The sequence below is a fragment of the Macaca nemestrina genome, chromosome 2, assembly GCF_043159975.1.
Source record: "Macaca nemestrina isolate mMacNem1 chromosome 2, mMacNem.hap1, whole genome shotgun sequence".
Lineage (NCBI taxonomy): Eukaryota > Metazoa > Chordata > Mammalia > Primates > Cercopithecidae > Macaca > Macaca nemestrina.
In genome coordinates, this window is record NC_092126.1 from 97,379,826 (window position 1) to 97,407,749 (window position 27,924).

The 27,924-nt window shown below is 55.8% G+C and overlaps 2 protein-coding genes across 7 annotated transcripts; one reads left to right on the plus strand and one right to left on the minus strand.

Moving 5' to 3' along the window:
• Window positions 1-300: 300 nt before the first annotated feature.
• LOC105480131 (family with sequence similarity 131 member A) lies at window positions 301-11,523 on the plus strand. Of its 3 annotated transcripts, XM_011738631.2 has the most exons (7): window positions 301-501; window positions 1,693-1,753; window positions 2,772-2,914; window positions 7,000-7,093; window positions 7,343-7,525; window positions 8,004-8,120; window positions 9,743-11,523. In XM_011738631.2, exons 4-7 carry the CDS (start codon window positions 7,024-7,026, stop codon window positions 10,210-10,212), a joined length of 840 nt encoding a protein of 279 aa, XP_011736933.1. In that variant the 5' UTR covers window positions 301-501; window positions 1,693-1,753; window positions 2,772-2,914; window positions 7,000-7,023; the 3' UTR covers window positions 10,213-11,523. The 3 variants fall into 3 exon arrangements, with proteins under 3 accessions (XP_011736933.1, XP_011736932.1, XP_011736934.1); XM_011738630.2 differs by lacking the exons at window positions 301-501; window positions 1,693-1,753 and adding an exon at window positions 1,773-2,100; XM_011738632.3 differs by lacking the exons at window positions 301-501; window positions 1,693-1,753; window positions 2,772-2,914 and adding an exon at window positions 3,051-3,365.
• LOC105480130 (chloride voltage-gated channel 2) lies at window positions 11,442-26,943 on the minus strand. Of its 4 annotated transcripts, XM_011738627.3 has the most exons (24): window positions 26,688-26,933; window positions 24,238-24,394; window positions 23,945-24,076; window positions 23,451-23,579; window positions 23,231-23,364; window positions 23,048-23,125; window positions 22,889-22,967; window positions 22,631-22,756; window positions 22,450-22,534; window positions 22,260-22,361; window positions 20,950-21,034; window positions 20,631-20,786; window positions 20,161-20,230; window positions 19,806-19,916; window positions 19,359-19,572; window positions 18,920-19,053; window positions 18,509-18,681; window positions 18,292-18,406; window positions 17,996-18,069; window positions 17,702-17,755; window positions 17,552-17,590; window positions 17,272-17,376; window positions 12,180-12,266; window positions 11,442-12,038 (listed from the first exon to the last, which is right to left on the minus strand). In XM_011738627.3, exons 1-24 carry the CDS (start codon window positions 26,748-26,750, stop codon window positions 11,844-11,846), a joined length of 2,697 nt encoding a protein of 898 aa, XP_011736929.2. In that variant the 5' UTR covers window positions 26,751-26,933; the 3' UTR covers window positions 11,442-11,843. The 4 variants fall into 4 exon arrangements, with proteins under 4 accessions (XP_011736929.2, XP_070947493.1, XP_070947492.1 ...); XM_071091392.1 differs by lacking the exons at window positions 11,442-12,038; window positions 12,180-12,266 and adding an exon at window positions 12,532-14,654 and having other exon boundaries at window positions 23,451-23,486; window positions 26,688-26,943; XM_071091391.1 differs by lacking the exons at window positions 11,442-12,038; window positions 12,180-12,266 and adding an exon at window positions 12,532-14,654 and having other exon boundaries at window positions 26,688-26,940.
• Between the last annotated feature and the right edge of the window lie 981 nt (window positions 26,944-27,924).

Below are 27,924 nucleotides of genomic sequence, written 5' to 3' on the forward strand. Positions count from 1 at the left end.
CCCTGTGTGGAGAAGGCTCTTGGATTTCGGGTTGTTTATAGTTGGAGAATCCCTTTATGGCTTCAAGGTGTCATCTGTAAAATCGAGGGGCTGGATGCATCAAGGGAGGCTTTCCGGCCCCGTGTAGTGTGACTCGGCTGGCTTAGTGAGTGTTCGCCACCCCTGCCTTCAGGTGGCAGTCGGGTCTGGGAGGAGAGGACCGGCGTTTTCGAACCCGGCCCAGGCCGCCTCTGCGTGGCCGTGACGTCGCTGCGCCCCGCCTACTTGGGTGGTGACGCGACGGCCACGCCCCCGCGCTTACGTCACCGGCCCGGTTCCCTCTCCGGGGAGCGGCGGCGGACGCGCGGCTCCCACCCCCTCCCCTCTCACGGGCTCTCCCCTCCCCAGTGGTGGCCGCGACCCGACCCTCTGCAAGGCGATGGCCCGCGCCCCCAGCGCAGGCTAGCGTGCCTGGGTGCCCGACCATGGGCTGTATCGGCTCTCGAAGCCCGGCGGGTCAGGGTAAGAAGAGGCGGCGGCCGGGCACGGGTTGGGGAGTCGGGCTGCGGCCGCCGGTGCGCGGTGCGCGGGCCGCGGCTGGGTGGGGGCCTTGAGGAGGGGGCCGGTGTCGGGAGAGGGAGGAGCCTGCACCGGGAGGCGGGCCAGGCAACAGGAGGGAACGGGAATGAGCAGGGAGGGGGCCAGACCGACTCCGGTTCGCTCCCACGGCCTGCCTGCCTCGGGGTTTTGCAGGGCAGACGCATGGTCTCGCCGCCGGCTGCCGTGTGCCCACTGCTCAGGGTGGCCGGAGACGCACAGCTCGGGGAGGGGCTGGGCAGCCCGATGCCCCCACCACTCCAGCCCGCGGCGACTGGCCTTGCGCGCCCACACACACGCTCCCCTCCGCCTACCCCTCTGCCTTCACTGTCCTGGGAGTGGCCCTGCGCTGGGAACCTGCTTCCCCCAGCCGTGTCCCCATCTTCTTAAAGAGGTAGCCTTTCGGCTCTGGCTAAGCACCTTACCACAGAATTTTTGTCGGACATTGACTCCCCGCTTCAGAGTCAGTTGGTGAAGGGGGACTGAGGCCCCGTTTGAGGCACCTGTGAACACTGAATCACCTCTCACCTATTACAGTTGTTTTAATGTCTTGCCCCCACTCAGCAAAAACAAATCGCCCTACTCTGTGGAGGGAAAGGGGAGCCCAGAGGCAGGCCATCAGGGCTTCCTTCCCACAATGCTGACCCCTGCTTGGGCCTCGGTTTCCGTGGGTGGCCGTGCACACCGGGCCTGACCATAGTCCTGTGCATTGGAGGTGGGCCAGCTTCCTTTACTCCGGTGTCCTGGATTTCTCCACGCATAAGGCCAGGCAGGACTGGGTTTGGGATGGGACCTGGGCCTTCAGGGCAGGTGGTCAGGCCTTGGTGTGGTTGGTACTTGATATTCTTTGGAACTAAGACTGGCTGAGATTTGTACTTCCCTTGAGGAATTCTGGGATTTGTAGTCCCAAGTTAACCTCGTGGCTTTTGAAGCTGAGGAGCAGCTGACTGCTCTGATCTCTTTGGCCCTGCCAAGGCTTGGAGTTCAGGAAGTCATCACTTCCTCTAGTCAGGGGTGAGTTTGGCTGACCTCAGGACTGGCCTCGAGAGCCCTGATTAGGTACCAGTTGGGGGCCAGGGATGGCCTGTAACCTCCTGTTTTCCTTCTGGTTGGTAGCATTTCTGGGGACCAGCAGCTGATTGAGGCTCAGGGATAGAGACGGCTGCTCCAGCTAAAGGTCAGTTGTGATGTACATTGCCTGTTGGCACTCTCTAGGGAATGGGCCTCAGCTCCCTGAGCCCCAGAGAGCTTGGCTGAGCCCTGATGTTCCCACCTCCTCAGAGCCATGAGGCAGGAATGTTCTCCTTATGTGACTAGGCACAGGTTCCAAATGGGGAGGGGACTGGCTCAGCATCCGGAGCCAAAACAGGAATAGAACTGGGAGCTGAGCCTGGAGCGGTTCTGGGCTTTTGGTTCTCCGCATCAACACAGCCAGCATGCCTATGATTTCTGTGCTGGGCAAAATGTTTCTGTGGCAGCGTGAAGGGCCTGGAGGACGATGGACTTGTCAGACAAGTCGCAGAGGTGAGACCAGGGATCATGGATGTGATCTGGGAGACGATGGGAAGCTGAGCAGTAGGGTGCTTAGGTGGAAAAGGAAAATTACTCTGGCTTAGATATTAAGAACCAGGCTGAAAAGGGAGAACCAGGCTGGGGCCAGACAGGGCATCAGGAAACGACTTAAGTGGACAGGGGTGAAAATCAGAAAAAACATCATGAGTTCGTCAGAAAAGAAGAGTAAAGAGCTGTGGACCAGCTGAGGCTGGTGAGAGGAAAGAAGGCAGCAGGAAGAGAGAAGGAAGGCAACATGCCTGCAAAGGGTCCAGGGTGGCTGGCGGTGGTGGGGGGACAGTGATGGCTGAAGAACTCAGTGTGCTTTCCAAGAGAAATGGGTAGGCTGGGAAACGGGGAGGAGAGTCAGAATTTATCATTGTTTGGTTTCACCCTAGGGTTTTGAGGCAAAAATTCATCTAGAGCAGGAAGGTGGCCAGTGGGCTGCCACAAAATGGCCCTAGGGGCCCGAGGGTCAGGGATGTGTGGGATAGGGGCTTTTAGAGTTGAGGAGAGCACTCAGTGGGTGCTGGTCTTCTGGAAGGTGGGGGAGGGGCTGAGAAATGATATGGCAATACCTGATGAAAATGGGGATTTGGGCAGAAGTAGGGGCACAGCTGAACAGCCTTTCCCCTTCCTCTCAGTGTCCTCGGACCCCGCGTGGGCTGTGGAGTGGATCGAACTTCCTCGGGGTCTCTCTCTATCTTCCTTGGGATCTGCTCGAACCCTCCGAGGCTGGAGCAGGTCCTCCCGCCCTTCCTCGGTGGACAGCCAGGACTTGCCAGAGGTGCTGGGCCCCTGGTGGTGGGGGGAAGGAGGACGGCATCCATATAAAGGGGATCTGCAGCCCCCACCCACGCCTGGCCAGCCAGCTTCTGGCTCCCTTTTCCGGCAAGCGGAGGCGCTATCCGGCGGCGGGCCGGGAGGCCGCCCCCGTGCAGGTCTGCTCTGCTCGGCGCTGTGCCAGCGGGCGGAGAGCTCGCGCCTTCTGCGCTGACGTCAGCGCATCCCAGGCCGTATCCCGGGAGACCCTGTTGCATGGTGATGGGTTGCCAGGGAGACATACACCTTTTCTCTGGGCCTGGGCCGCAGCTGCGCGGAGCGCCGGGCACGGATGGCGGCGGCTGAGGGGAGCGAGGCGAGGGAGGGAGAGCAAGCCAAGAAACACCCAGCAGGTGCTCCTCCCCCTAGGCCTGGCTGGAGGCTACTGGCGCCACCCTGGGGGCCCTGTCAGCCAGGTACCCAAGGGGAGGGATGGAGGGTGGGCCTCAGGTCAAGGGGCAGTGTTGGCCGCCCTTGTGAGGGACGGAAACATGATAGAGGAGAGCAATGCCGGGGAGGGGTGCGCGCCTCCAACTTCATTAAGTGAGGGAAACATTTGCTGGGGCTTGTCAAGGAGCCCTGAGCCAAGTACAGGGTGGAGTTAGGAACTTAGGTGCATCAAACTTAGGCCTTGCCATCCCGAGCTTCCTCAGGAGACAGACAAGGGCAATGATGGGGGCGGGGTGTGTCAGAGAAAAGAGAGAGGCTGTCGGCTGAAAGCATTATTAGCAAGTGACACTCGAGATGGGCCTTAAGTGATGGCAAGCATTTTTACAGGTAAGGGTGGCATTCTTGGCCCAGAGGAAAGCTGAGTTCCTTTTCCTGAAGGCAGGTGGGCTGCTTGCTGATAGGGTTTGGTGGAGAAGGATTTTTTGTTTTTTGTTTGGTTTTTTTTTTGGAGACAGAGTTTCACTCTTGTTGCCCAGGCTGGAGTGCAATGGCGCGATCTCGGCTCACTGCAACCTCTGCCTCCCGGGTTCAAGCGATTCTCTTGCCTCAGCCTCACGAGTAGCTGGGATTACAGGCATGCGCTGCCACGCCCGGCTGATTTTGTATTTTTAGTAGAGATGGGATTTCACCATGTTGGCCAGGCTGGTCTCCAACTCCCAACCTCAGGTGATCTGTCTGCTTTGGCCTCCCAAAGTGTTGGGATTACAGGCGTGAGCCACCACACCTGACCTGAGAAGAGGGGTTTTATTGGGCAGAGGAGATCAGTAGTGGATTCAAAGGAGGCTTGGAAGGAGGCAGGGGCGTCACAGAGTGGGATCCTGCAGGGCCTGGGTATGACGCCTGCACTAACCTCACTGGACAGTGGGGTAGCCTAGACAAGATTTTAGAGGTGTGTTGTGACCAGCTGCACTCCAGGAAAACTGTTTACATTATATCTTACCTCATTCATCCAGCCTTTGTATTTTTGTTTGCTTGTTTTTGATACAGAGTCTTTCTCTGTCACCCAGGCTGGAGTGCAGTGGCACAATCTTGGCTCACTGCAACCTCTGCCTCCTAGGTTCAAACAATTCTCCTGCTTTAGCCTCCTGAGTAGCTGGGATTACAGGCATCCGCCACCATGCCCGGCCCATTTTTAAAATTATTTTTAGTGGAGATGGGGTTTCATCATGTTGGCCTGGCTGGTCTCAAACTCCTGACCTCAGGTGATCCACCCACCTTGGCCTCCCAAAGTGCTGGGATTACAGGTGTGAACCACTGCACCTGGCCCAGCCTATGCATTTTTTTTTTTTTTTTTTTTTTTTGAGACAGACTCTTGCTCTGTAGCCCAGGCTAGAGTGCAGTGGTGTGAGCTCGGCTCACTGCAACCTCTGCCTCCCGGGTCCCGGTTCAAGCAATTTTCCTGCCTCAGCCTCCCGAGTAGCTGGGATTACAGGCATGCGCCACCATACCCAGCTAATTTTTGTATTTTTAGTAGAGACAGTGTTTCACCATGTTGGCCAAGCTGGTCTTGAACTCCTGACCTCATGATCCGCTCACCTCGGCCTCCCAAAGTGCTGAGATTACAGGCATGAGCCACCGGCACCTGGCCAGCCTATGCATTTTTTTTTTTTTTTTTGAGACAGAGTCTTGCTCTGTTGCCCGTGCTGGAGTGCAGTGGCCGGGATCTCAGCTTACTGCAAGCTCCACCTCCCAGGTTTACGCCATTCTCCTGCCTCAGCCTCCCAAGTAGCTGGGACTACAGGCGCCCGCCACCTCGCCCGGCTAGTTTTTTTTTTTTTTTTTTTTAGTAGAGACGGGGTTTCACCATGTTAACCAGGATGGTCTTGATTTCCTGACCTTGTGATCCGCCCATCTCGGCCTCCCAAAGTGCTGGGATTACAGCCTTGAGCAGCCTATGCATTTTTAAGAAATTATTCTGTATTCGGTGCTATGCTAAACACTGGGCACTACAGTGACCAAAACAGATTGAATTCCCCAAGAGCCAAAGACCAGTGAGGGAGACCAACAAGAAACAGGAAATGCAAAAAGACCATTATTACTCACTATGATTAAGGGCCACAAATGGGATACATTGACAGAGAGTGATTTGAGACTAAAGAGAGAGGACAGACTACCAAGAAGGGGGCCAGGAAAGCTACTCTGACGAGGTAGTATTTTGGCCCAAACTGGAAGAATGAGAAAGAGCCAGCCAGCCATCAGAATAGTCCAGAGGAGAAGAGGAGCACTACACTCACTACACTTTGGCCTGAGAAAATACATGGGATTGGAGGAGGCTGGGGGAACACCACCTCTGCCGACCTGGGCAGGAGACATTGAGGCCTTGAGAAAGGGCAGTGGCAGTAGGAGTAGAAAGGACAGGGTAGGAGCAGGGAGCTTGCCGGTCGAATTATTAGGTCTTATCAACAGATATGGGCAAGCAAAGCCTAGGGGAGAGTTGATGGTAATGCTGAGGTTTGGAGCCAGGCTGGATGGGAGAATGGTGGGTGATGCAAAGGAAAGAGGTCAGGAAGCAGGGCTGTATGTGGGGAGAAGGTGTTGGGGTTTGGTTTCCATCTTGCTGAGTTTGCCAGAATGTGGATGGGAAGACCAAGAGGAGGAACAAGGGGCAGAGGGGAGGGGAACCTTTTTTTTTTTTTTTTTTGAGACGGAGTCTTGCTTTGTTGCCCAGGCTGGAGTGCAGTGGCATGATCTCAGCTCACTGCAAGCTCTGCCTCCCAGGTTCACGCCATTCTCCTGCCTCAGCCTCCCGAGTAGCTGGGACTACAGGCGCCCGCCACCACGCCCGGCTAATTTTTTGTATTTTTAGTAGAAATGGGGTTTCACCGTGTTAGCCAGGATGGTCTCGATCTCCTGACCTCATGATCCACCTGCCTTGGCCTCCCAAAGTGCTGGGATAACAGGTGTGAGCCACCATGCCCAGCCGGGGAGGGGAATCTTAAAGAAGTCCTAGCCCAGGTGCGGTGGCTCATGCCTGTAATCCCAGCACTTTGGGAGGCCGAGGTGGGTGGATCATGAAGTCAGGAGTTCGAGACCATACTGGGCCAAGATGGTTAAATCCCATCTCTACTAAAAAATACAAAAATTAGCCAGGTGCGGTGGTGGGCGCCTGTAATCCCAGCTACTTGGGAGCCTGAGGCAGGAGAATTGCTTGAACCTGGGAGGTGGAGTCTGCAGTAAGCCGAGATCACGCCACTGCGCTCTAGCCTGGGTGACAGAGCAGGACTCCATCTCAAAAAAAAAAAAAAAAAAGAAGTCCTGGATACCACACTCTTCTCCCTTCCTCCTCTTCCCTCTCCTCAGAGGTCCCACTCGTGGTTTTTCATTTCCTACCCTGCCTCCATCTCCTCTGGGTGCTGGGAAAGTGGAGGATTAGCTGAAGTTTTGCTTCTTGGGGCCTGTCTGAATCTCCGTTGCTTTCTGCGAGGACATAACTCACCTGTCCTAGCTTCTTATCATCTTACATTTCCCTGTAGCCACTGGGACATATGTGCTGTTCCTTCCTAGCTCTTGTCTCCTCATGCCTTCGCTGGGGTATGGGCATGTTAGGGGGAAGGTCATTACTGTCAGAGGGGCACTGACCTTCTAATGGTGTTATCCAAGGTGAATGTTGGAGACACAGTCGCGATGCTGCCCAAGTCCCGGAGAGCCCTAACTATCCAGGAGATCGCTGCGCTGGCCAGGTCCTCCCTGCATGGTATGCAGCCCCTCCCATGTTTCTGGCCACTTTGTCCTTTCTCCTCCGTTTTGCACAGTCCCTTTGGAACTGTTTCCTGTGAGCACATGCTGGGGTCTCCCCTTTCTTCTCTCGCTCAGGTGAATCTCAGCCCCTTCTCCCACCCAAAGGTTCACATAGATCCTAACTACTGCCACCCTTCCACCTCCCTGCCCCTGTGCTCCCTGGCCTGGTCCCTTACCAGGCTTCTCCACCCTCCCCTGTCTCCAGGTATTTCCCAGGTGGTGAAGGACCACGTGACCAAGCCTACTGCCATGGCCCAGGGCCGAGTGGCTCACCTCATTGAGTGGAAGGGCTGGAGCAAGCCGAGTGACTCGCCTGCTGCCCTGGAATCAGCCTTTTCCTCCTATTCGGACCTCAGCGAGGGCGAACAAGAGGCTCGCTTTGCAGCAGGTGGATGGCAGAAAGGGAATAAGTTACACTCTTGGCACAGGGCTGCTTTTTTTTTTTTTTGAGACAGAGTCTCACTCTGTCGCCCAGGCTGGAGTGCAGTGACGCAATCTCAGCTCACTGCAACCTCTGCCACTCCAGTTCAAGAGATTCTCCTGCCTCAGCCTCCCGAGTGGCTGGGATTACAGGTACCTGCCACCGTGCCTGGCTAATTTTTGTAGCTTTAGTAGAGATGGGGTTTCACCGTCTTGGCCAGGCTGGTTTTGAACTCCTGACCTAGTGATCCACCTGCCTCAGCCTCCCAAAGTGCTGGGATTACAGGTGTGAGCCACCGCACCCGGCCAGGGCTGCTTTCTTGTCTCCTCAGGTCTGACGTGGGGGTTGGAGTCTTTCCATACCCTGTTTCTCCTCTCTCCTGTCTCCAAGCTGAGCCCTAGACTTAGCTCACCTTCTCTGCTTATGCGTTCTGTCCCTGCGACAGGAGTGGCTGAGCAGTTTGCCATCGCGGAAGCCAAACTCCGAGCGTGGTCTTCTGTGGATGGCGAGGACTCCACTGATGACTCCTATGATGAGGACTTTGCTGGGGGAATGGACACAGGTGAGGGACATCCTGGGCTATTGCTGTGGTGGATCCGGCTGATAGACCTTGGGATTCATTCAGAGCCACATCCAGAACACTCAGCCTTTGGAAGGGCAGGGGAGAGGGGCAGACTCAGTCCAGGCAGGCCTGGACACTCCAGGGACAGGAAGGCTATCCACACTCACGGGTGGGAAATGAGCAGAGAGAAATGGAGTCGTTCCTTTCCCACAGGTGCTGAGGCCTCTCTGCCTGTCTGCACAGTTGTGCCTTGCAGTCCTCAAAAAAAAAAAAAAAAAAAAAAAAAGCCAAAAGACCTCAAGGACACCTTCTGTGAAGCCACGTCTCTGGGAGGGTCTGCAATGCCTTTGCCTCTTCATCTCCAAGGCAGGCTTCTGGCTGGCTGTGGCAGGGCAGATGAGTTGCAGTGCACAGCCCAGCACCTTGCAGGGCTGCATCCCAGGTCAACAGGAAGGCATGCTGGGCCTGGAACACCCACGGGGCCGTGCTGGCTCCAATTCAGCATCCTTGCATTCCAGCCTGTGGGCCTTTCTCCGGGCCAGTGCTTGCAGCGGGACCCTGCAGGGCTCTGCAGCTGTGTTCGGCCCTCTCATCTTTCATTCCCTAGACCACATGGCTGGCTTTCTCTGTAGCTTCTGGGCTCAAGTCTCACAGGCCACCATTCCCCACAACCTCTTTGCCTTTGAAGATTACCTCTACCATCCCCTACCCCTCCAGTGAATTAATAAGTTCTCCAAGGCAGGCAATACATGAGAGCAGGTTGGAAACTGCTGCTGTGGTCTGGGGGGTTGATTTGGATGTCTGAAGCCAAGATGGAACCTTAAACCACAGGCATTTTTGTTTGATTGAGTTCCAGGCCTACTTTGACCCCTGGAGTAATGATAATAACTAACATTTATCCAAGGCTGCTACTAGCCCATGTGGAATCTTTGTGCAAATTAGAAAAAGGCACCCCTTTCTCTGGCAGGCCAGGGCATGCTGCTTGGTGAGCAGAGTATGGGTTAGATTTTGCTATCTCTCACTGCCTTGGACAGGCCCTGTTGTGTGATGAGCAACCTGTATGGCCATATGTGGTGACCCTGCATTTACTGCTTGTTTACTGTGTGCCAGACACTTTTTCTTTTTTTTTGAGATGGAGTTTCACTCTTGTTGCCCAGGCTGGAGAGCAATGGCACAATTCAGTTCACCACAACCTCCGCCTCCCAGGTTCAAGCAATTCTCCTGCCTCAGCCTCCCTAGTAGCTGGGATTATAGGGATGTGCCACCACGCCCAGCTGATTTTGTATTTTTAGTAGAGATGGGGTTTCTCCATGTTGGTCATGGATCCCTGAGATCCTTACCTCAGGTGATCCGCCTGCCTCAGCCTCCCAAAGTACTGGGATTGCAGGCGTGAGCCACCACACCCGACTGTGTGCCAGACTCTTGTTCTTGTATTGTTAGAATCTCCATCTCACCATTAAGGAAACTGAGGTCTCAAAAAGTTGTGACTGGTTCAAGGTTACCCAGCACCTACCTACCACCCCCAGAGCTATGCCAGGGGTGGAGTGGGGCGAATGTGGCTTCCAGGTTGGCCAATTGAAATGAAGCCAGCAGGACTATCTTCTTTTCTCTTCCCCTCACAGACATGGCTGGGCAGCTGCCCCTGGGGCCCCACCTCCAGGACCTGTTCACCGGCCACCGGTTCTCCCGGCCTGTGCGCCAGGGCTCCGTGGAGCCTGAGAGCGACTGCTCGCAGACCGTGTCCCCAGACACCCTGTGCTCTAGTCTGTGCAGCCTGGAGGACGGGTTGTTGGGCTCCCCAGCCCGGCTGGCCTCCCAGCTGCTGGGTGATGAGCTGCTTCTCGCCAAACTGCCCCCCAGCCGGGAAAGTGCCTTCCGCAGCCTGGGCCCACTGGAGACCCAGGACTCGCTCTACAACTCGCCCCTCACGGAGTCCTGCCTTTCCCCCGCTGAGGAGGAGCCAGCCCCCTGCAAGGACTGCCAGCCGCTCTGCCCACCACTAGTAGGCAGCTGGGAACGGCAGCGACAAACCTCTGACGTGGCCTCTTCTGGGGTGGTGTCCTTAGATGAGGATGAGCCAGAGGAACAGTGACCCACATCATGCCTGGTGGTGGCATGCATCCCCTGGCTGCTGCTAGGGGCAGAGTCTCTGTGCCCAAGTGTGGGCTCAAGGCTCCCAGCAGAGCTCCACAGCCTGGAGGGCTCCTGGGAGCGCTCGCTTCTCCATTGTGTGTTTTGCATGAAAGTGTTTGGAGAGGAGGCAGGGGCTGGGCTGGGGGCGCATGTCCTGCCCCCACTCCCGGGGCTTGCCGGGGGTTGCCCGGGGCCTCTGGGGCATGGCTACAGCTGTGGCAGACAGTGATGTTCATGTTCTTAAATCAAAATGCCACACACACATTTCCTCCTCGGATGATGTGAACCACTAAGGGGGTTGTGACTGGGCTGTGGGGGGGTGGGGTGGGAGGGGGCCCGGCCACCCCCTACCCTCCCCATGCCTCTCTCTTCTCTGCTTTTCTTCTCACTTCCAAGTCCACGTGCAGTGCTTGATAGAATCACTCCCACCTGGAGGGGCTGGCTCTTGCCCTCCCGGAGCCTATGGGTTGAGCCGTCCCCCAAGGCCCCCTGCCCAGCTGGGCTTGTGCTGTGCTTCATTCACCTCTCCATAGTCTCTAAATCTTCCTCTTTTTTCCTAAAGACAGAAGGTTTTTGGTCTGTTTTTTCAGTCGGAGCTTCTCTTCTCTAAGAGGCTTTGGAATGATGAAAGCATGTACCCTCCACCCTTTTCCTGGCCCCCTAATGGGGCCTGGGCCCTTTCCCAACCCCTCCTAGGATGTGTGGGCAGTGTCCTGGCGCCTCACAGCCAGCCGGGCTGCCCATTCACGCAGAGCTCTCTGAACCGGAGGTGGAAGAAAGGATGGCTCTGGTTGCCACAGAGCTGGGACTTCATGTTCTTCTAGAGAGGGCCACAAGAGGGCCACAGGGGTGGCCGGGAGTTGTCAGCTGATGCCTGCTGAGGGGCAGGAATGGTGCCAGTGAGTGACAGTCATGAGGGAGTGTCTCTCCTTGGGGAGGAAATAAGGTAGAGCCTTTCTGTCTGAATGAAAGGCCAAGGCTACAGTACAGGGGCCCCGCCCCAGCCAGGGTGTTAATGACCACGCAGTGGAGGCCTCTGGCAGATCCTGCATTCCAAGGTCACTGGACTCTAGGTTTTTGTGGTTGTGGGAAGGGTGGGTGGCTTTAGAATTAAGGGCCTTGTAGGCTTTGGCAGGTAAGAGGGCCCAAGGTAAGAACGAGAGCCAACGGGCACAAGCATTCTATATATAAGTGGCTCATTAGGTGTTTATTTTGTTCTATTTAAGAATTTGTTTTATTAAATTAATATAAAAATCTTTGTAAATCTCTATATACATCTGGTCATTGGAGGTTCCAGTTATAAACCCATCTTAGTTCTACCCCTTTCCCCTCAAAGGGGGAGCAGGGGTCAAGTGACCCTGCCAGGGCAGGGCTGATCTTCCTGCCCCTGGAAAAGTTGCTGTAGGTGGGCAGTGGGTCAGATTCCAGGTAGGATAAACTGGGAGAAGCTGGCACCCCAGGTCTGGAGGGGGCTGGGGTTCAGCCTCCGGCTGTAGCTGCCTCCTGCCTTCCCAAGGCAGAAGGAATGAGAGATGCACATTCTGGGATGACAGGCATGGCTAGCACCATCCTAGGCCACCCACGAGGGGCTCATTGGCATTTGTCATCGCTGTCGGAAGGGCTGCCCTCCCGGGGGAGGCCATGACGGGAGTGGGGCCCCCAGAGTGCATGCACCTCAGTGGTCTCCGTGTCACTGCTGCTGGTGGCACTGTCTCGGAAGCTGGCGAGGGGCGGCCGAACTTTCACACCCTGTGCTGTGACAGAGCCCTCGATAGCCTTCCGGAGCTGGAAAGGTGAGAGGGACAGATGTCTGGACCCAGAGCTCCTGGCTCAGACTCCTCCCTACCTTCCTCCCCAGGTGAGCTGGACATAAGCTTCCATGCCTTTTTGGAAGTGGAGCAGTTTTGGAGGCCACCATCACCTCACCTCCTTTAGAGTAACGATTCCAATGAGTCTGCCAATACTGGTGACATAAGCATGGTCCACTCCCAGCAGTGAGAAGATGGTGTGAGTCTGCAGTGTGGGAAGAAAAGAGATTGGACTTGATGGACAATGGGCAGCTCTAAATGACAGGCCACAGGGGCCCAGGACAAGGTTGGTGTGGAATAGAAGGGGTGCCACAGATTGGGAGGGAAGGAGACAGGACTGCTGGAGGGAAAATAATGACAATAGTAATAGAATGTTTCTGTGTCCAGGCCTCAGAAACTTGATACTCAAAATCCTTATGTTGCTTATATTGACGGAGAAATAGGATGGGGGAAGAATTCTTAGCCTCATGTTAGAAAGGGGGATGCAGGACAGAACAACTCTTCACATGTGAAATCTAGTGATTGGCCAGGCTCCATGCTAGGTCTTCATTATCATTTAATTCCAGTACTGTCCTGAGAACTAAGCATTAGGAGAAGCAGCATGGGGCTCAACAGTGAAGTGACCTGTTCCGGGCAGGTCATCAGGAGTGGCTGTGCAGCCCCAGTCACTTTTCATCACACTAGAGAGGGACGCATAACCCCAGTCCTGTTTAGTAGCAGATATACCGAGAAGAGAGAGTCCACACACACCTTAAGGGCACCGGGGCCCTGAATCCTATGCCTCTCGTTCCACTGCTTCTCAGTTGCCCTCCTACCTGGCTGGCCAGGTTTGGAGTCTCCCGTGCTCTGGCATTCCAGTCTTGGCCTGAAGCATGCTATGCTCTCATACAGTCTGCCTTTTCTAGGGTCCAAGCAGTATCCCAAGTTCTGTTGAGATGCAGCTTGCAGTCCAGGAGGACAATGGTCACCCCCATCTTCCCATGTTTTTCTTGCTTTGAGCCTTCCCCTAAGCTTTCAGATATAATCACCAGCGGTTCAGAAACTGTCAGCCAGTTCTCCTTATGCTTTCAGTAGATTTTCTTGGGGCCAGATGTCTTGAAAAATGCTCTCCTGACTCAGCAGTTCCTGGAATTTTTGGCCTATCATTTATCTCACTGTTCTGAGTTTACTTGTAAGCCTCTTGGCTTAATGTTTGAATCAAGACGAGCATAATAACAGCTTCTTGTGTACCAATTACTCAGAACTCACTTAAATTACCTTAACACTTTTAAAATGTTCTTACACATTTGAAATTCTTTAGGGAAGGATTTCCAGAACCTTCCTAAATTTCTCCACCCATGGCATGATAGTACTTAGAGGGGCAAGAAGTTCAATTTTAGAATAAGCTCTTCCGGGCGCGACAGCTCATACCTGTAATCCTAGCACTCTGGGAGGCCAAGGTGGATAGAATGTTGAGCCCAGGAGTTTGAGACTAGCCTGCAATATGTGAAACCCTGTCTCTACAAAAAGCCAGACATGGTGGTGCATGCTTGTAGTCCCAGCTACTTGGGGGGCTGAGTTGGGAGGATCACCTGAGCCCAGGAGGCAGAGGCTATAGTGAGCCATGATCATGCCACTGCACTCCAGCTTGGGTGACAGAGTGAGACCCTGTCTTAAAAAAAAAAAAAAAAAAAAAAAAAAAAAGTTCTTCTGTGTTCCTTCAGTACCTATAACACAGTTGTCATGTGGTTAGCGATTCCTCCTCCTATCTAACTTGAGTCCTGTGTGCTGCAAGTTAGCTTTAATTTCCTTGTCTGACTTCAGAGGGAAACCTTTTTATTATAAGGTTTCCTGTGTTAATAATCCCTTAGACTTGTCTTCTTATGGTCAAATAACCCCTCTCATCTTCTCCCAAGGAGCCTATTAAATAGTTCCCTTGAATTTTCTTTTTCTCCACAATTGTAATCAGGTGAGCTTCTGGCTGGTGATATGCCTTTCAGGTTTGCAAACCACTTGCCCCTGACAGTCACCAAGCCTTACCAATCCACTTCCTGAACATCCTGGCCATTACTGACTCTAGCCTCACTAGCCTCACAAAGACTGGGGCTGCAACAGCCTGATGGGTTCTCCTTTCTGCCTCCCTTCCCTCCAGTCTGGCCCTGCTTATTCTATGCACTTTGTCAAACCTGAGTACAGCCCAGACTCCCTAGAAGGCCCATGAGACCCTTCCCAAGCCAACTCCAGCCTGTCTTTGTAGCCTCGCAGTCTACTGTGCACTCTAGCTTCCAGCCTCCAGCTTCACATAATCACTCTTCTTTTTCTGAAAACATTCATTTCTTTCACACTTCAGCTCTTCTCTCATTATTTTTTTAAACATTTTTTTAGTTAAAAAAATTTTTTTTGGCCGAGTGCAGTGGCTCATGCCTGGCCAATATGGTAAAACCCTATCTCTACTAAAAATATAAAAACTTAGCTGGGCGTGGTGGCATGCTCCTGTAATCCTGGCTACTCGGGAGGCTGAGGCAGGAGAATCACTTGAACCTGGGAGGTGGAGGTTGCAGTGAGCCAAGATCACACCACTGTACTCCAGCCTGGTGACAGAGTGAGATTCTGTCTAAAAATAAATAAATAAATAAATAAATAAATAAATAAATAAAATTTTTTAGTTAGAAGACAGTCTTGCTACGTTGTCCAGGTTGGACTTGAACTCCTGGGCTCATGCAGTCCTCCCACCTCAGCCTCCTGAGTAGCTGGGACTACAGGTGTGCACCACCATGCCCAGCATATGCTATCTTTTAAAATTCATCTCTCAGTATAAGTAGTAGTAGTAGTAACAGTAATTCCTAACATATATTGAGTATTTACTGTGTGTTAGGCCCTATTGTAAGTGCTTCACATGTTTCAAGTCCTGTAATTCTTAGAAAACTCAGTGAGGTGTGATCCCCATTTTACAGATTGGGAAAGTGAAGCACAGAGAGGCTAAGAAACTTACCAAGGTACACAGCAAGCCAGCATGTAGCATAGTGAGGATTTGGGTTCAGCTGGTCTGGCCCTAGCATTGGCCCCACTCTGGCCTTTACCATTGCTTCTCCGTGGGTGGCTTCTGAATGAATTAATTATTAGCTGGCACAGTGATCTCCAGTTGCACGGGTTCCTAAGTAGTCTCCAATGTTTTCTCTCTCTTATCTGAATGTTCCCCTCCTGAACTTAACTGGGTGACTACCTATTGATTCCTCAGGCCTGTAAGGACATTTTGAGTTCTAATCTTTTATGTTCTTATCACTTCTAGTTCTTTGTACTTTTGTTAGTTGGTTCCTCAAAGGCTTCTTCTCTTCCTCTGATTTTCAAGTTTGTAACAAATGTCTACTTTGTTCTTTTTCATTTGATTTAATTATACATCACGGAACCCATTGGAGGGCCCATACTTCTTGGGCTTGGGAATAGTGAACTGACACGGAGAGGGACAACATGGCCTTCTGAAAGAATCCTGGGAGCAGGGCCAGGAAATCTGGGCTCTGGGCCTGACTCTGCTGGGCTGACTCAGGCACATTACCTCCGTGCTGCATGCCTCAGTTTCCCTGTGTATTAATATGGTTAAGACCACAGGCTTTTGAGTCAGACCATTCTAGATTCCAGGCCCAGTTCTGCTAATTATTATTATTTTTTTGAGATGGAGTTTCGCTCTTGTCATCCATGCTGGAGTGCAGTGTCATGATCTCGGCTCACTGCAACCTCCACCTCCCACGTTCAAGCAATTCTCCTGTCTCAGCCTCCCAAGTGGCTGGGATTACAGGTGCCAGCCACCACACCTGGCTAATTTTTTGTGTTTTTAGTAGAGATGGAGTTTCACCATGTTGGCCAAGCTGGTCTCGAACTGCTGACCTCAAGTGATCCACCTGCCGCAGCCTCCCAAAGTGCTGGGATTACAGGTGTGAGCTACTGCACCAGTTCTGCTACTTATTAGCTGTGTGTCCTTGTGCAACTTGCTCAACCTCTCTGAATCTCAATTTTCTCATCTATGAAAACTGGAACATAATATCTAATAGTGTGGTTGTGATGATTCAACACTTGAAGAACTTAGCACAGTGTCTGGCACATAGCAAGCATTCGAAAAATGTCAGCATGATCATCATCATGAAAGTCTGAGGAGTAAGATCATTGTGGAAAAGCCTCAGAGGTTTTGGGAAGAAAGGCTTTAGAAAAAAGCCCTCTCAGGCCTATTACCTTTTTTCTTGCAAGTGCATTGCAGTTTGCCACTCATCCAAGGACTTCCACGTTCCTTTATTACCTTTTACCTTTTTGTTTCTCTTTTGTCCCCTATGCTTCCTGCCTTAGTCTCCACTTGTCCATGCTATGCTGGCTCTTAGGCAAAGTTTGTGTGTAAGCTAAATGCCCAAGCTGCAGGTTTTGGGCATGTCTACCTGCTGCTTATCCCCTCCCCCAAACCCCCCAACGCTTCAAGGCTTGTACATTATGCCTGTCAAAAATTTAGCTAAAACACCCCTTGGCTTCTGCTGGGTCCCAGGATCCACTTTACCCATGCAGGCTGCCCTCCTTAGGAGTCCTGGAAGCAGAGAGCTCCTGGCCTCCTCTGGTGTCTGCCTCACCCACCACCAGGCAGTCTACTCAGTTCCTCGCCCCCATTTCTACAGGCTGCTTTGCAGTTCTGCTGAGCCATCTTCCTGCGTCCCCACCAGTTTTCCTTCGGCCCACATTAAGGCAGACTTTCTGGGGTCTGACATTCCAAGCCCCCCACTGGGTGTTTCTCATCTTTGTTTATCTCTTCTCTGCAGTCTCCCCACCCCTACTTGGATGTTTGTTAGCTTGTTTATTGGATTTTCTTATCCTGCCTGTTTCTCACCCATTTTTTTCCGCATGGGCGTATCAACCTTGTTGGGCTGTGGTGGCCTCCTGCCTAGCTCTGACCCTGGGCTGGCCTTCTGGCTTCCACCCAGCTCAAGCCCTGTCTTTGTTGCTTCTTTGGTCCAGAGTTCCCTCGAGGGCAAGGCTGAGCAGAGGAAAAACGATGCCTGGCTCCACCACAGAGCAGGAGGAGGCTGCTCCCACCTCCCATCATCCAAGCAATATGTCTAAAAAACATCTCAGCACTGAGCCAACTCCCTTCTCCTCCCTCCTTCCCCACTGGCCTGAGTCCAAACTTGTAGGGGGACCAAGATCCCCACTGTGTCCTGAGAGCCCAGGCCAGCCCTGGGCCAGGCTGCTGGCCCTACCTTGTGCAAAGAGGTCCGCTCCACCAGCTGGAAGGGAGCAGGATCAATTTTGCAGTCACTGAAGTTGACAGGTTCATCTAGTTGTTGCTCCTCCCACTCCAGAATCTGAGGGGAAGAGACTACGAGGGTTAGGGAGAAGGTGCCTGTAGCTGACCTCACCTCCCTGAAAGCTGACTTGCCCTTTTTCCAACCCTGTGGTCCCTCCCATGGGGACAGCAGCCAACATGATGACTGAACACACCCAGAAAGAAACAGGGTCCAGAGTCCAGTGGCACCTTACCTCTTCAGGGCTCATCTCGCCTTCCAGGTCCGCGTCACTCTAGTAGAGAGGGAGGGAGGCTGGCAGCTAGGGGCTCTGGAGTTTATCCAGCCTAGACCCTGCCCTCCCTGCCCGGTGCCCCCGAGCTGCTGGAAGAGCAGGCATACTTACTGCCAGGGAGATTCGGACCCGCTTCAGCTTGCGCTTCTCACAGGATTCCAACTTCTTCAATTTTGTTAGAGCCAAATCAGAAAGATGAGGAGTTGAGGTTATAGGGAAAGGGGAGGTGAGGGGAAGTGGTAGAGCCCAGGGGGAAGGGCATGCCGCAGGACCCGAGCTGACAGCAGGGAGGGCCGAAGGGCAGGGAGAATAGAGGCAGGCACTGCAGGGTTAATGATGTGGTCTCAGCATTGGCGAGGGAGCTGGGGAAAAAGCAAGCTAGGAGGAGAGGCTCCAACCACTCACCTCTGAAGCAGCTTCAGGGGGTGGACTGCCACAGAAGAGGCTCCGGAGGGCAATGCTTGCCGACTCCGCGCTTCCTGTGTTCCCAAACATAAGGCCCCAGGGGGCAGTGTCATCTTTGGGGGAGAGGACCAGGAAAGGTAAGGAAGACAGGGGGAGAGGTATCGTAGTTCCAGCCCTGGCCCATGTGGGCAGCCTCTTCCAGCTGGGATATGCCCCAGCAACAGGGCTGGGCAGGGACTCTAATGGATCTCAGTAGCTTGGCTGAGGCTCCGTTGACACAGGAGAGATGGGCTTACCTGTGGAACTCTCTCCAAGGTTCCTGGTGACACTGGGCCCCCTCTTGAGTGCAGGCTTTAGGGGCTTGTGGGTCTCCCCCCGGGCTGCCGGGAAGCCTGAGTCTTCTGTGTTCACCTGCATGGGCAGGAAGGGGCTGGTGGGGCCATGGCCCCAGACCACCCTCCCAATCAGTCTACACAGAGACATTTAGGAAGTGTTTGTGGCTTCTCCTCTCACCTGGAAGCAGACAGAAGCCTCAGGGCTAGGGGGACCCTCCTGATCAGATGGTGGAGAGGTCTGGGTGGCTCTGCGCTCCTGCATGTGCTGCCGCCGGCGGGCCGGGCTCAGCTGGGCCCCCAGCAATGCCACCACCTGTGAACGCTCGATGGAACCCAGCAGAATCATGGACTCTGGACAGAACAGGTGGAAGGACTCAGGAGCTGAGAGGGAGCCCTCCAGCCCCGTCCTTCTCTCACACTCAAGAGTGGGGCCTTGCATTCAGGCCACACACCAGAGGGAAGCCCCCACCTGGCAAGTGCTGGCCCATTCCCTTTGGAACCAAGGAGACCAGTCCTGAGCTCCCTGCCCCTTCCCGAAGCTTCGACCCTTGGAGATGCCCCTAGCACCTGGGTCCCCTCCTGGCCTCACCAGGGGACTCCACTAGGGCCAGCATTCGGCCCTTGGTCCTGTGCAGTGCCAACCGCAGGTCCCGGAAGGTGCAGCTGAGGGCCACATGGGGAACATCCCGCACCATGATGTCCTCCACACGCACCCGGTACTGCCTGGGGGCCGAGAGGGGCGCTTGGTTTATGGTCAGCATGGGGAGAGTTGCCCAGAGCATTACCATCCCAGGGCCACAAGGAGGGCTCCAGAGCCCATCCATGGGGATGGGGGCTAAGGGCCAAGGGGTGCTCCCACCCTTCTTTCTGAACAGCAGGGGCCAGCTACAGTCCCTCTGGGGTGTGGACGAAGGTGGCTCATCTCCCAGCTTCATAGGCTCCAGGACCTTGCTGGAGGTGGGTGTAGGGGGATCTAGGATGCCCTCTGCCCCTCACCCACAGCCCCCTTGGCACCCAGCCCTCCGTACTGGTGGCGGCCCCAGCCCAGCTCAGGCAGGTAGGGCAGTTTCTTGATTCGGATGATGCTGTCATAGAGGGAGGGCTGTAGACTCTGGGCGACAGCGTTAGCCAGGATGACGGCGATCATGACAGGCAGGATATGGGCAATCTGGCCTGTGAGCTCGAACACGATCACAGCCGTGGACACTGTGTGTGTCACCGCTCCTGCCAACGCAGCCGCCCCTGGGGACGGTCACACTCAGTCTCCTCAGGGTGCCCAGGCCCCAGAAGACTCTCCACAGCCAGGGCAGGTCCTGAGTGGGTCCCTCAGGGCTGCCCAATACAGTCCTGGGATTGGGCCTGTGCTTCTGATGGAAGCCTGCTTTCTGCCAGCAGGGGGCACCAGAGTCTCAGACCCTGTGGCTGGGGCGTGGGTGGGGGGGTCTTCCAAGGCTGATAGGACCTGAGGCACTTACCAACCACAGCGTAGCCCCCAGGCACAATCCGGTAGGTGCTGCTGTCTGTATGAATTCCATCTGGGAACCAGGCAGCCATGCTTTCGCCCACCAGACGCCCAAATGCTGCTCCTTCAGGGAGGGGGGTGGGAAGAGAAAGAGGCAGTGGAGGGGGAGGGCAGAGGGCACTAGGAAGAGAGAGGGTCAGAGGGTGAGGGAGGGGCCAGTGGGTCATTCAGTGCAGGGCACAGCCCTGCGGGGTCAGGGTTCAGGCTAGGGCTGGACCAAAAACCCGCTCTTGGGCAGAGGGATGGCCCGGGGGCGGCCAGAGGGTGGGGAAGGTGCAGGCCCGGATAGCAAGCAGCTGAGAACTCACCAATGACAAAGACAGGCATGAAGGCACCACAGGGAACTGGGATGGTGGTGGCCAGTGCAGACATCCAGAACTGCAGGCAGGGGGTGGTTCAAAGGCGAAGAGGCTCCACCTGGCCCCAGGCAGCCCACAACTCCACCCAGGAGAAGTCTACCTCGCTGGTCAGGTAGGCATAACCCTCCCAACTACCCCATAATCCTCTCAGCTACCCCGGAACATCCCAGGTGATGGCAAGGGGAAGGACCCTGGAAGCAGATGGCTTGGGTTCAGATCATCGCTCTGCCCTCTAGCTGTGTGACTTTGGGCCAGCTACTTCACCTCCTTGTATTTCGACTCCCCATCTTTCCAATTGGCCTAAAAATAGTGTCTTTCCCATGTCACTGTGGAGAGGCTTCAAGCAGTGAGCACTGCATGGCAGGTGCTTAGAAGGGCAAGCTATGTAAATGTTAGCAGTATACACATGAGGAGCCCACCTTCATGAGAATGAAGATGACCAGGGTGAGGAAGACGTTGGCACGTGGTGGGTTCCAGGCCTGTGAGGTGCTGGGTGGTTCTAGCTCCTCCACCAGGCCCTGGTGGACCCACGTCCGATTGTCAAACAGGGTGACCAGCGTCTCTTTCTGTGAGAGCTAGAGTGAACAGGGTGCCTCAGGCTGGGGAACCAACAGGATGAAGGGAAGAGGCCATGGCATCCCATGGGAACAAGGGGTCCCACAGTCACACTGGGGCTGTTGGCTTTGGAGGGAATGCCTTCCAAGGGAAAGCACAAACTCCTGTTCTGCCTGTGGTTACCTGTCCAGCCATGAACTGTCCAAAGCCAGGGGGGAAGGTCAGCGTGGAGATGAGCAGCGTCACCAGAGCCGGGAAGAGCAGGCGTCTAGAGTCGTAGGTTTCACGTCAGTCGTGGGTGGCCAAGGGCTGGGTCCCCTCGCATATCTCAGGGCTGAGGTCAGAGCAGAGCCTTGGCTCTTTCATGAAAACACTCAGTCCTGACAGAAGGTCTCCTCTGCTGTTTATGATATGATAGCCCCAAGGGTGATGGTGGACTGGAGTTACTCTAAGTGCAGGGGTCTGACCCGAAGACCTTTCTGTCAGCCCCTGACTCTGTAGGTGGGTAGCAGCAGCAGAAAGTCCATCCTCCAAGCCCTCCCTGGGGCCCCTCCGAGTTGTTATTCCACCCTCCGCCCTCAGAAGCCCATCTGAAGGGCATATTGTGTGGTGGGGTGGAGAAGTTTCTGCCTCTGTTTGTCTCTCTGCGGTGACTTAGAGTGAAGGTCAGTGTTGGGGGAAGGTGGGGGTCACTTGTGAAGTTGACCAGAGGTGTGTAGGGAGCAGGTTCAGCTGGGTGCCCTCTCTCTGAAGGATGTCAGTCCCAAGGGAAGTCATGTCTCAGGCCTCCTCACTCCCAATTCTCAGGGTCACACTGACAGAGTTGTGTTCTGGAGATAAAAAAAAAAATCTCGGCCATGCACAGTGGCTCACGCCTGTAATCCCAGCACTTTGGGAGGCTGAGGTGGGCGGACCTGAGGTCAGGAGTTTGAGACCAGCCTGACCAACATGGCAAAACACCGTCTCTAATAAAAAATACAAAATTAGCCAGGTGTGGTGGCACATGCCTGTAATCCCAGCTACTTGGGAGGCTGAGGCAGGAGAATAGCTTGAACCCAGGAGGCGGAGGTTGCAGTGAGCCGAGATCGCACCATTGCACTCCAGCCTGGACAACAAGAGTGAAACTCCGTCTCAAAAAAAACAAAAAACAAAAACCACCAAGAAATCTCGTCCATCCTCATGGGTCACGGGGGCAAACAGGCTCAAACACTCTCCAGGGAGCATTCCTATATGGGCCAGGCCAGCGGACCTGAGGAGGCCTTAGTCTTTGATTCCCAAATGTCCTCTGCCACTGACTATAAACTTAAAAGTGCCAATTTTCAGGTAATTCATATGAACATAAAAATGCTCACTCAGCCTGGAAAATACCCTGGCTGATTTCTCAGGGGAGTGCTTGTTTTGACTGGGCCACTCTCTCGCCATCACTGTCCCCTGACCTACTGCGGCCCTTATACAACCCAAAGCAGCCTGGAGAGGAGCCGAGAGCCACTCACTTCCTCATGAGGAAGCGATTGATGGTTTTCTGCTTCCGCATCACCTGGACAATCTTCCGGTTCAGGTAGACAAAGAGGGCTCCACCGAAGCCACTAGCAATACTGGAAAGGGAAGAGGCACCCGACTGAACAGGAGTCTTCCAGAAACCCCCCCTCCTCTCCAACACCCCCAGGCCCCTTAGCTCCTCACCCAATGACAGCAAAGGCTGGCAGCTCCTGCAGGTCAAAGGGGAAGTCGAGCCGGAATCGGGTTTTGAAGAGGGCCGTAATAGTCTCTAAAGGGAAGAATAGCAGAGGGAGGCAGGCCTAGCCTCGTGGGCCCCCTACCTGGCACCATCTCGGGCTGCCCTCATCCCCTGGGTGCCCCCCACCTTCATCCCGGTTCCAGACTGCCAAGACCCGGAAGATGAAGGCACTGAAGGTGGCAGCGAAGAAGCCCCGCCAGTAGTTCCGTACCGCGAAGAAGGTGGAGGTGACCTCGATGCTGAAGAGGACGCCTGTGATGGGGAGGGAGACCGTCACTTGAGGCCTGGGCCTGGCCTAAGGCCTCGGACCCAGAGAAGAGGGGTCAAGGAGGAGAGGCCAAGGGCAGGGTTGTGGGGCTGGACAGACCTAGAAGCCCTGCCTACCTCCAATAGGTGCCGCAAAGCAGCAGCCCACCCCCACGGCACAGGCGGCAGCCAGCATCTCTGTGTTCCGGGATTCATTCTGGCGAGAGTGGTGGCAAGAGGGGGTCAGCCGTGGGCTCAGCAGCCTCTGCCCCCCACTTCCCTCAGGGTTCCCCTTACCTCATAGATACCCCCAAAGAGGGAGAGGAACTTGCTGAGAAGGGCAGCACACATGCTTGCGATATGCACAAAAGGGCCCTGCGGGGTGGGGCAGGCCATGAGTCGGGAGGGGGCCCACCCTGACCTTGGCCTGGCCTCCTCTTCCACCAGGATGGACTCCTTCATTCCCCAACCTGCAGTTACCTCTTTGCCAAGCGGCATTCCGCTGCCCAGGGCGCAGGTCAGCCCAATGACCTTAGCTATAAAGGTCTTGAGTGTGAGGTATTCTTTCAGCACCACTCCCCGCAAGATGGTCTTCATCTCAGGGATGCCAGAGCCTGGAGAGGGAACAGTCTCAGGAGAGGCATTTGGTGTGCCTATTTCAGGGGTCCCACCTCTGCCCTCCCCTTCTCTTCTAACATACCGACAGCCTGAGGGGCCAGGATCTGTGTGAATCCGGCTGAGAAAGTGATGAGGACAACAGGGTAGGTGACCCAGGCCAGGTACTGGAGTAAGATGCTAGTGTTCAAACCCCGGGACATCCACTGCTGGGCTGTGGGAAGATGACCTGCTGGACCCCCAGTGCACAGACCCACTACCTGCCTGGCCAGTGGACCACGCTGATATGACAGGCTGTCCCAAGAAATACATGTCAGGGTATGGGGGAAGGAAAGGGTCCCTGAGGGCATTCACTGGGACAAAGCCCAACCTAGGCAAGAGGGTCACTTGGAGAGGGGACACAAGAAGCTGTACCCTATGGGAGTGGCTGAGAAGATGCCTGAATCTGGGCAGTCAGACTGGCTGGGGAAAGTGGTCAGTGGCCAAGAAGCCAAGATGCCTTCCTCCACGTCTAGATGAGTGTGGCATGGACGCAGGAGGTTTCTTCCCAGTCCTCCCCCTGCCAGCTGTCGCCCTCACCTTGCAGACAGGCAGCAATGGCATAGTCCATGGCCCAGCTGACCAATGCCATGAGGAGCCCCAGCAGGACCAGGAAGATCCAATCTTCACCAACCCTGGATACTAGGAACTTGTGGCAGCGGACAGAACAGACTGGATGCAGGGAAGGGAAAAAGGGGGAGGCTGGCACCAAAGTGCTCCTACCCCTTTTACGGCCCCCTCAGCTGCCCCCTCTCCCCCATCAGCAGCTCTAATGGCCTCTGCTCCCCTCAGCATAGCACAGCCAGGTCCCTTGCCCCCAACCCAGTTCTCACTCCGGCATTGGGCACAACGGCTCCGTCCATATTCCAAGAGCTCTGGGGCAGCCCGAGGGGAAGGGGGACCTTTCCAGGGTTCAGGCCCTCCCTGGCGAATCCGAGCAGCTTCCTCTTTGGCAAAGGCCCCAAGGTCCTGAGTGTACCGGCCATACATCTGGAGCAACAGGAGGGATGGGGGCATTTGAGGTCATGGGCTGAGTGGGAATGCAGGGAGGGTTCTTAGAGCCTCCACTCCCCTTCTCCCAGCCCCCACATTGGATATCCCTCTTGAACGCACAGTTCCCACTCTGGCCCAAGGTGTGGGAACAATGCACATTGCAGACTGTGGGGGCTGTCCTGGCCAGAGTGATGGGGACAGCCAAGGTACAGGGACACAGCTCTGGGGGTGGCAGAATAATCGGTCCTCTTCTCACAGGCCTGGGGCTGGGGCACTGAGGAGGAGTGAGAGGGAAGCCCCAGAAGAGGAAAAGATGGAAAAAACCTGTGGCACAGTCTAAAAGTGGGAGGTGGGAAGGTCAGGGAGTAAGGGATGATCAAGGGCACATGGGCAACAATAAGAGCCTCATGGAGCTCGGGGCAGCTGAGTTGGGCCCAGGAGCAGGCGCAGCCCCAATCCTTATCACGTTCCTGCTGGGCCTCTGGCCTGTGACCAACTCAGCTGCACCCCTCCCACCCACCCTAATCCCCTTGTCCCCATTCTCCACTGCCACCCCCACCAGCCTGCCAGCCCAGCTGGGAGTGGAAAGCCTCTTGCCTAGGGTGGAGAGGGCTTGGTGACCTCAGCCCCACTATGGAGCTGCACTGAGCCCAGTGGTGGGTTGGGGGACAGCGGAGGCTGAGGATGGCTGGGCTGTGACTGTGGATGCTGGGGTGATGGGACCGGAGAGTCGCCTGAACCATGGCTAGACCTGCCAAGCTGGGCGTGTGTTGGGGGGCGGGGAGGAGTAGATTCCGGCTGCCACCCGCAGAGCTTCGGGACACAAAGGGCTCCTGTTGGGGCTGGGATTGGAGGGGGGGAGGAAGGGAGGGAAAGATAGAGACAGAGAGGGTGAGAGATAGAGAGTGAGGAAAGGGAAAGCAAAGAGAAGAGAAGAGAAGAGAGAGAACTAGAGAGGAGAAAGGAAAAGAAAAAAGAGAGGCAAGGTGAAGGGACAGAGAAGAGAAAGAAGGGGATGAGAGAGGAAGAAGTCGGAAGGAGGAAGAGAACTGAGAGTATTAAGAGGCAAGCACGGTGTAGGAGGAGGGAGACGAGAGTGGGAGAGAAAGACAAAGGGACAGGATGGGGAAGGGGGGCGGGGGCAGGCTGGAGCACCGAGTGCCGGGGACAGAGCTCGACCCTGAGAGCTCATTCCAGAGACAGCTGGAAGGGACGGAGATGGAGAGGTGGTGGCTGGTGTTAGGAGGCACCATTTCAGAGGCCAGGTGCCTGGCTTCCTTGACCATGCTCCTATCCTGGTCTGGGCCGATTGACAAGTGTCTCCTACCCCATCCCAAGGGTTGGCCCCTTTACCCTTGCTCTATTCCCACCTCTCCCTGTCATCCTGATTCATCCAGCTACTTTCTCCTAACTGGGCACCTCCCAGACTTAGTTACAGCCTCTCCTCCCCAAGACGTTCCCTCCCTGCCACCTTCCTGGGCAAATTCCAGCCCAAGCTGGTAAAAAGGAACCAGGGGCCCCTTCCTTTCCTTAGGGCTTGGGTCTTCCACCCCAGTGACATGAGGAGGGTCACGTGGCTTCTCAAACACCAAGTAACAATGGGGGCGATAAGTCGGCTCAGAGCCCAGGACCCCTGCTTCTAATGAGGTCAGGGGACACACCCAGCGGTGGGTGGGGGCTAGGTACCCCACAACAGCATGGACAAAGGTTCCAATTCCCACACCCATTCCTGCTTCACCCACCCTCCCTAATGCTCCTGTCCCCTAGAGTGGCAAGCCACCTTTTCCCAGAGTCAACTGAGGGGCTCCTAGAGCCAACGCTGGGTGTGGAGCCCCCAGAGGTAGGGTCTGGGGCGGACCATCTTTCTACACACTAGATTCTATGCTTAGCATGGTGCCATGCACGTGGCAGGGACACAGAGAATGTCTTGGGTGGTGGAAACTTCAATGGTGTGAATGGTGCCGCGGAAGGGGCAGTGGGGTGCTAAGACTTGGGCCCAAGTGGTGAAGGGGAGGAGCAAAGAAAACGTGCATGTTGGGGGGGTGAGGGGAAGGACACCTGGGACAAGTACCTGGTGTCCTTGTCCTCTGCAGGCCCTCAGCCTCAGCCAGAAACCAGCATGCAGTTTCCATCCCTTCGGCCCTGCAGCTTCAAACTTCCAAGCCTCAGTTTCCCCAGCTCAAAAGGCTGGGACAGGATTAGGGTAGGCCCCTGGTCCTCGCGCTTCCCAGGGTAACCTGGAGCGGCGGTCCCGGAGCGCACTCCTCGGGCTCAGCTCATCTTCACTTACCAGGGTCTGCTCGTACTGCAGCGCCCGCGGCTCCATCCCTTCCTCCGCCGCCGCGGCCGCCATCTCCGCGCACTGCCCTCTCGCCTCCCTCAGCGGCTCCGGCTCTGTCCTGGACTTGGCTCCCGGCCCGCAGAGTCAGCGCAGGTAGCCGTCCCGTCCCCGCAGCTCGGGAGGCCGAGAGCAGAGTGCGGCGGGCCCCCGGCGGGCGCCGCTGGCGCAGCCTCCCGCTCGCGTCCCCTCCTCGGCGGGCGGGCAGAGGGCGGTGCCCTCTGCGCTGCTCCGCCCGCCGGCCCATCCGGAGGGGACGGCCCAGCCAGGCTGGGGTCCGTGCGGGGCCTCCCGAGAGGCGGCAAAGGGCGCTGGGAAGGCGTAAGCCCGCGCCGGCTCCCTGCAGAGGCCCGGGTCGGAGAGGGGCGCCCGGGAGGGGCGGGTCTACTGGCACGTGGAGGGGCCCACCCGGGTTCGCAGTTCCCAGTGCCCAGGCAGGAGGGGCTGCAGACGCCTGAACTCCGTAGGGGTTGGGGTTGGGAGCTGCGGAGCTGTCTACATCGGATTCCTCCGGGTCAGCCCGTTAGGAGCCGCCTCCCCTCTGCCCCTCCGAAGGGACGAGCGGCCCAGACAGGCCCAGGAAGGCCCCTCTGCCCCGTCAGGGGTGAAAAGCAAAGCTGGGAGAATTCGGAGGGAATTGGAGCCGTCTTCCTCATCCTTCCTTTTCTCGGGGCTCCCCTGGGGAGGTGCACTTGGAGCAACCCGGCCTACGGGGTGTGCAGGGGTGGAGGTTGGGGAGGGCACCGGAAGGGGTAGGCCGGAGGGAAGGGAGCTCCAGGTGCCGGGAAGTCCACTTCTGGGACGCGGGCGTGGGTCGCTTCTCCCTGGTTGGGCCCAAGGAGGAACCAGAGTCGCTGCTTCCATCTCTCCGCTTTGGGGGAACCGCCTGCTGGTGCTCTGGGTTCTCTATCGGGGGCTGGTGAAGGATAGAACAGATGGCAGAGCGCGCGCAGGGTGGATGGGCAGCATAGAGATAGTGTGAGAGGAGCGAGGGCAGCGCCCAGGAAACGCACAAGTGTGCGGGACAGCCAGCACCAGGAGGAAGGGGCATTTGGGAGGCAGAGGAGGGCCTCAGGGGGCGGGGGCAGTGCCCGGGAAGGGGGAGCCTTGTGATAGAAGCCAGCACCCAGGAGGAAGGGCCAGTGTGAGGGAAGAGCTGGTGTCCAAGGGACAGGGCAGTGCCAGGCTG

Coding starts and splice junctions, on each gene's coding strand:
- LOC105480131 (XM_011738630.2), top strand. CDS start 2,013: ATGCCTATGATTTCTGTGCTGGGCAAAATGTTTCTGTGGCAGCGTGAA. Junction 7,094..7,342: donor GGCCAGGTCCTCCCTGCATG/GTATGCAGCCCC, acceptor CCCTGTCTCCAG/GTATTTCCCAGGTGGTGAAG. Junction 7,526..8,003: donor AGAGGCTCGCTTTGCAGCAG/GTGGATGGCAGA, acceptor TCCCTGCGACAG/GAGTGGCTGAGCAGTTTGCC.
- LOC105480130 (XM_071091391.1), bottom strand. CDS start 26,750: ATGGCGGCCGCGGCGGCGGAGGAAGGGATGGAGCCGCGGGCGCTGCAG. Junction 23,580..23,944: donor CATTGCTGCCTGTCTGCAAG/GTGAGGGCGACA, acceptor ATCTTCCCACAG/CCCAGCAGTGGATGTCCCGG. Junction 18,070..18,291: donor CCTTGGAGAGAGTTCCACAG/GTAAGCCCATCT, acceptor TTGGGAACACAG/GAAGCGCGGAGTCGGCAAGC.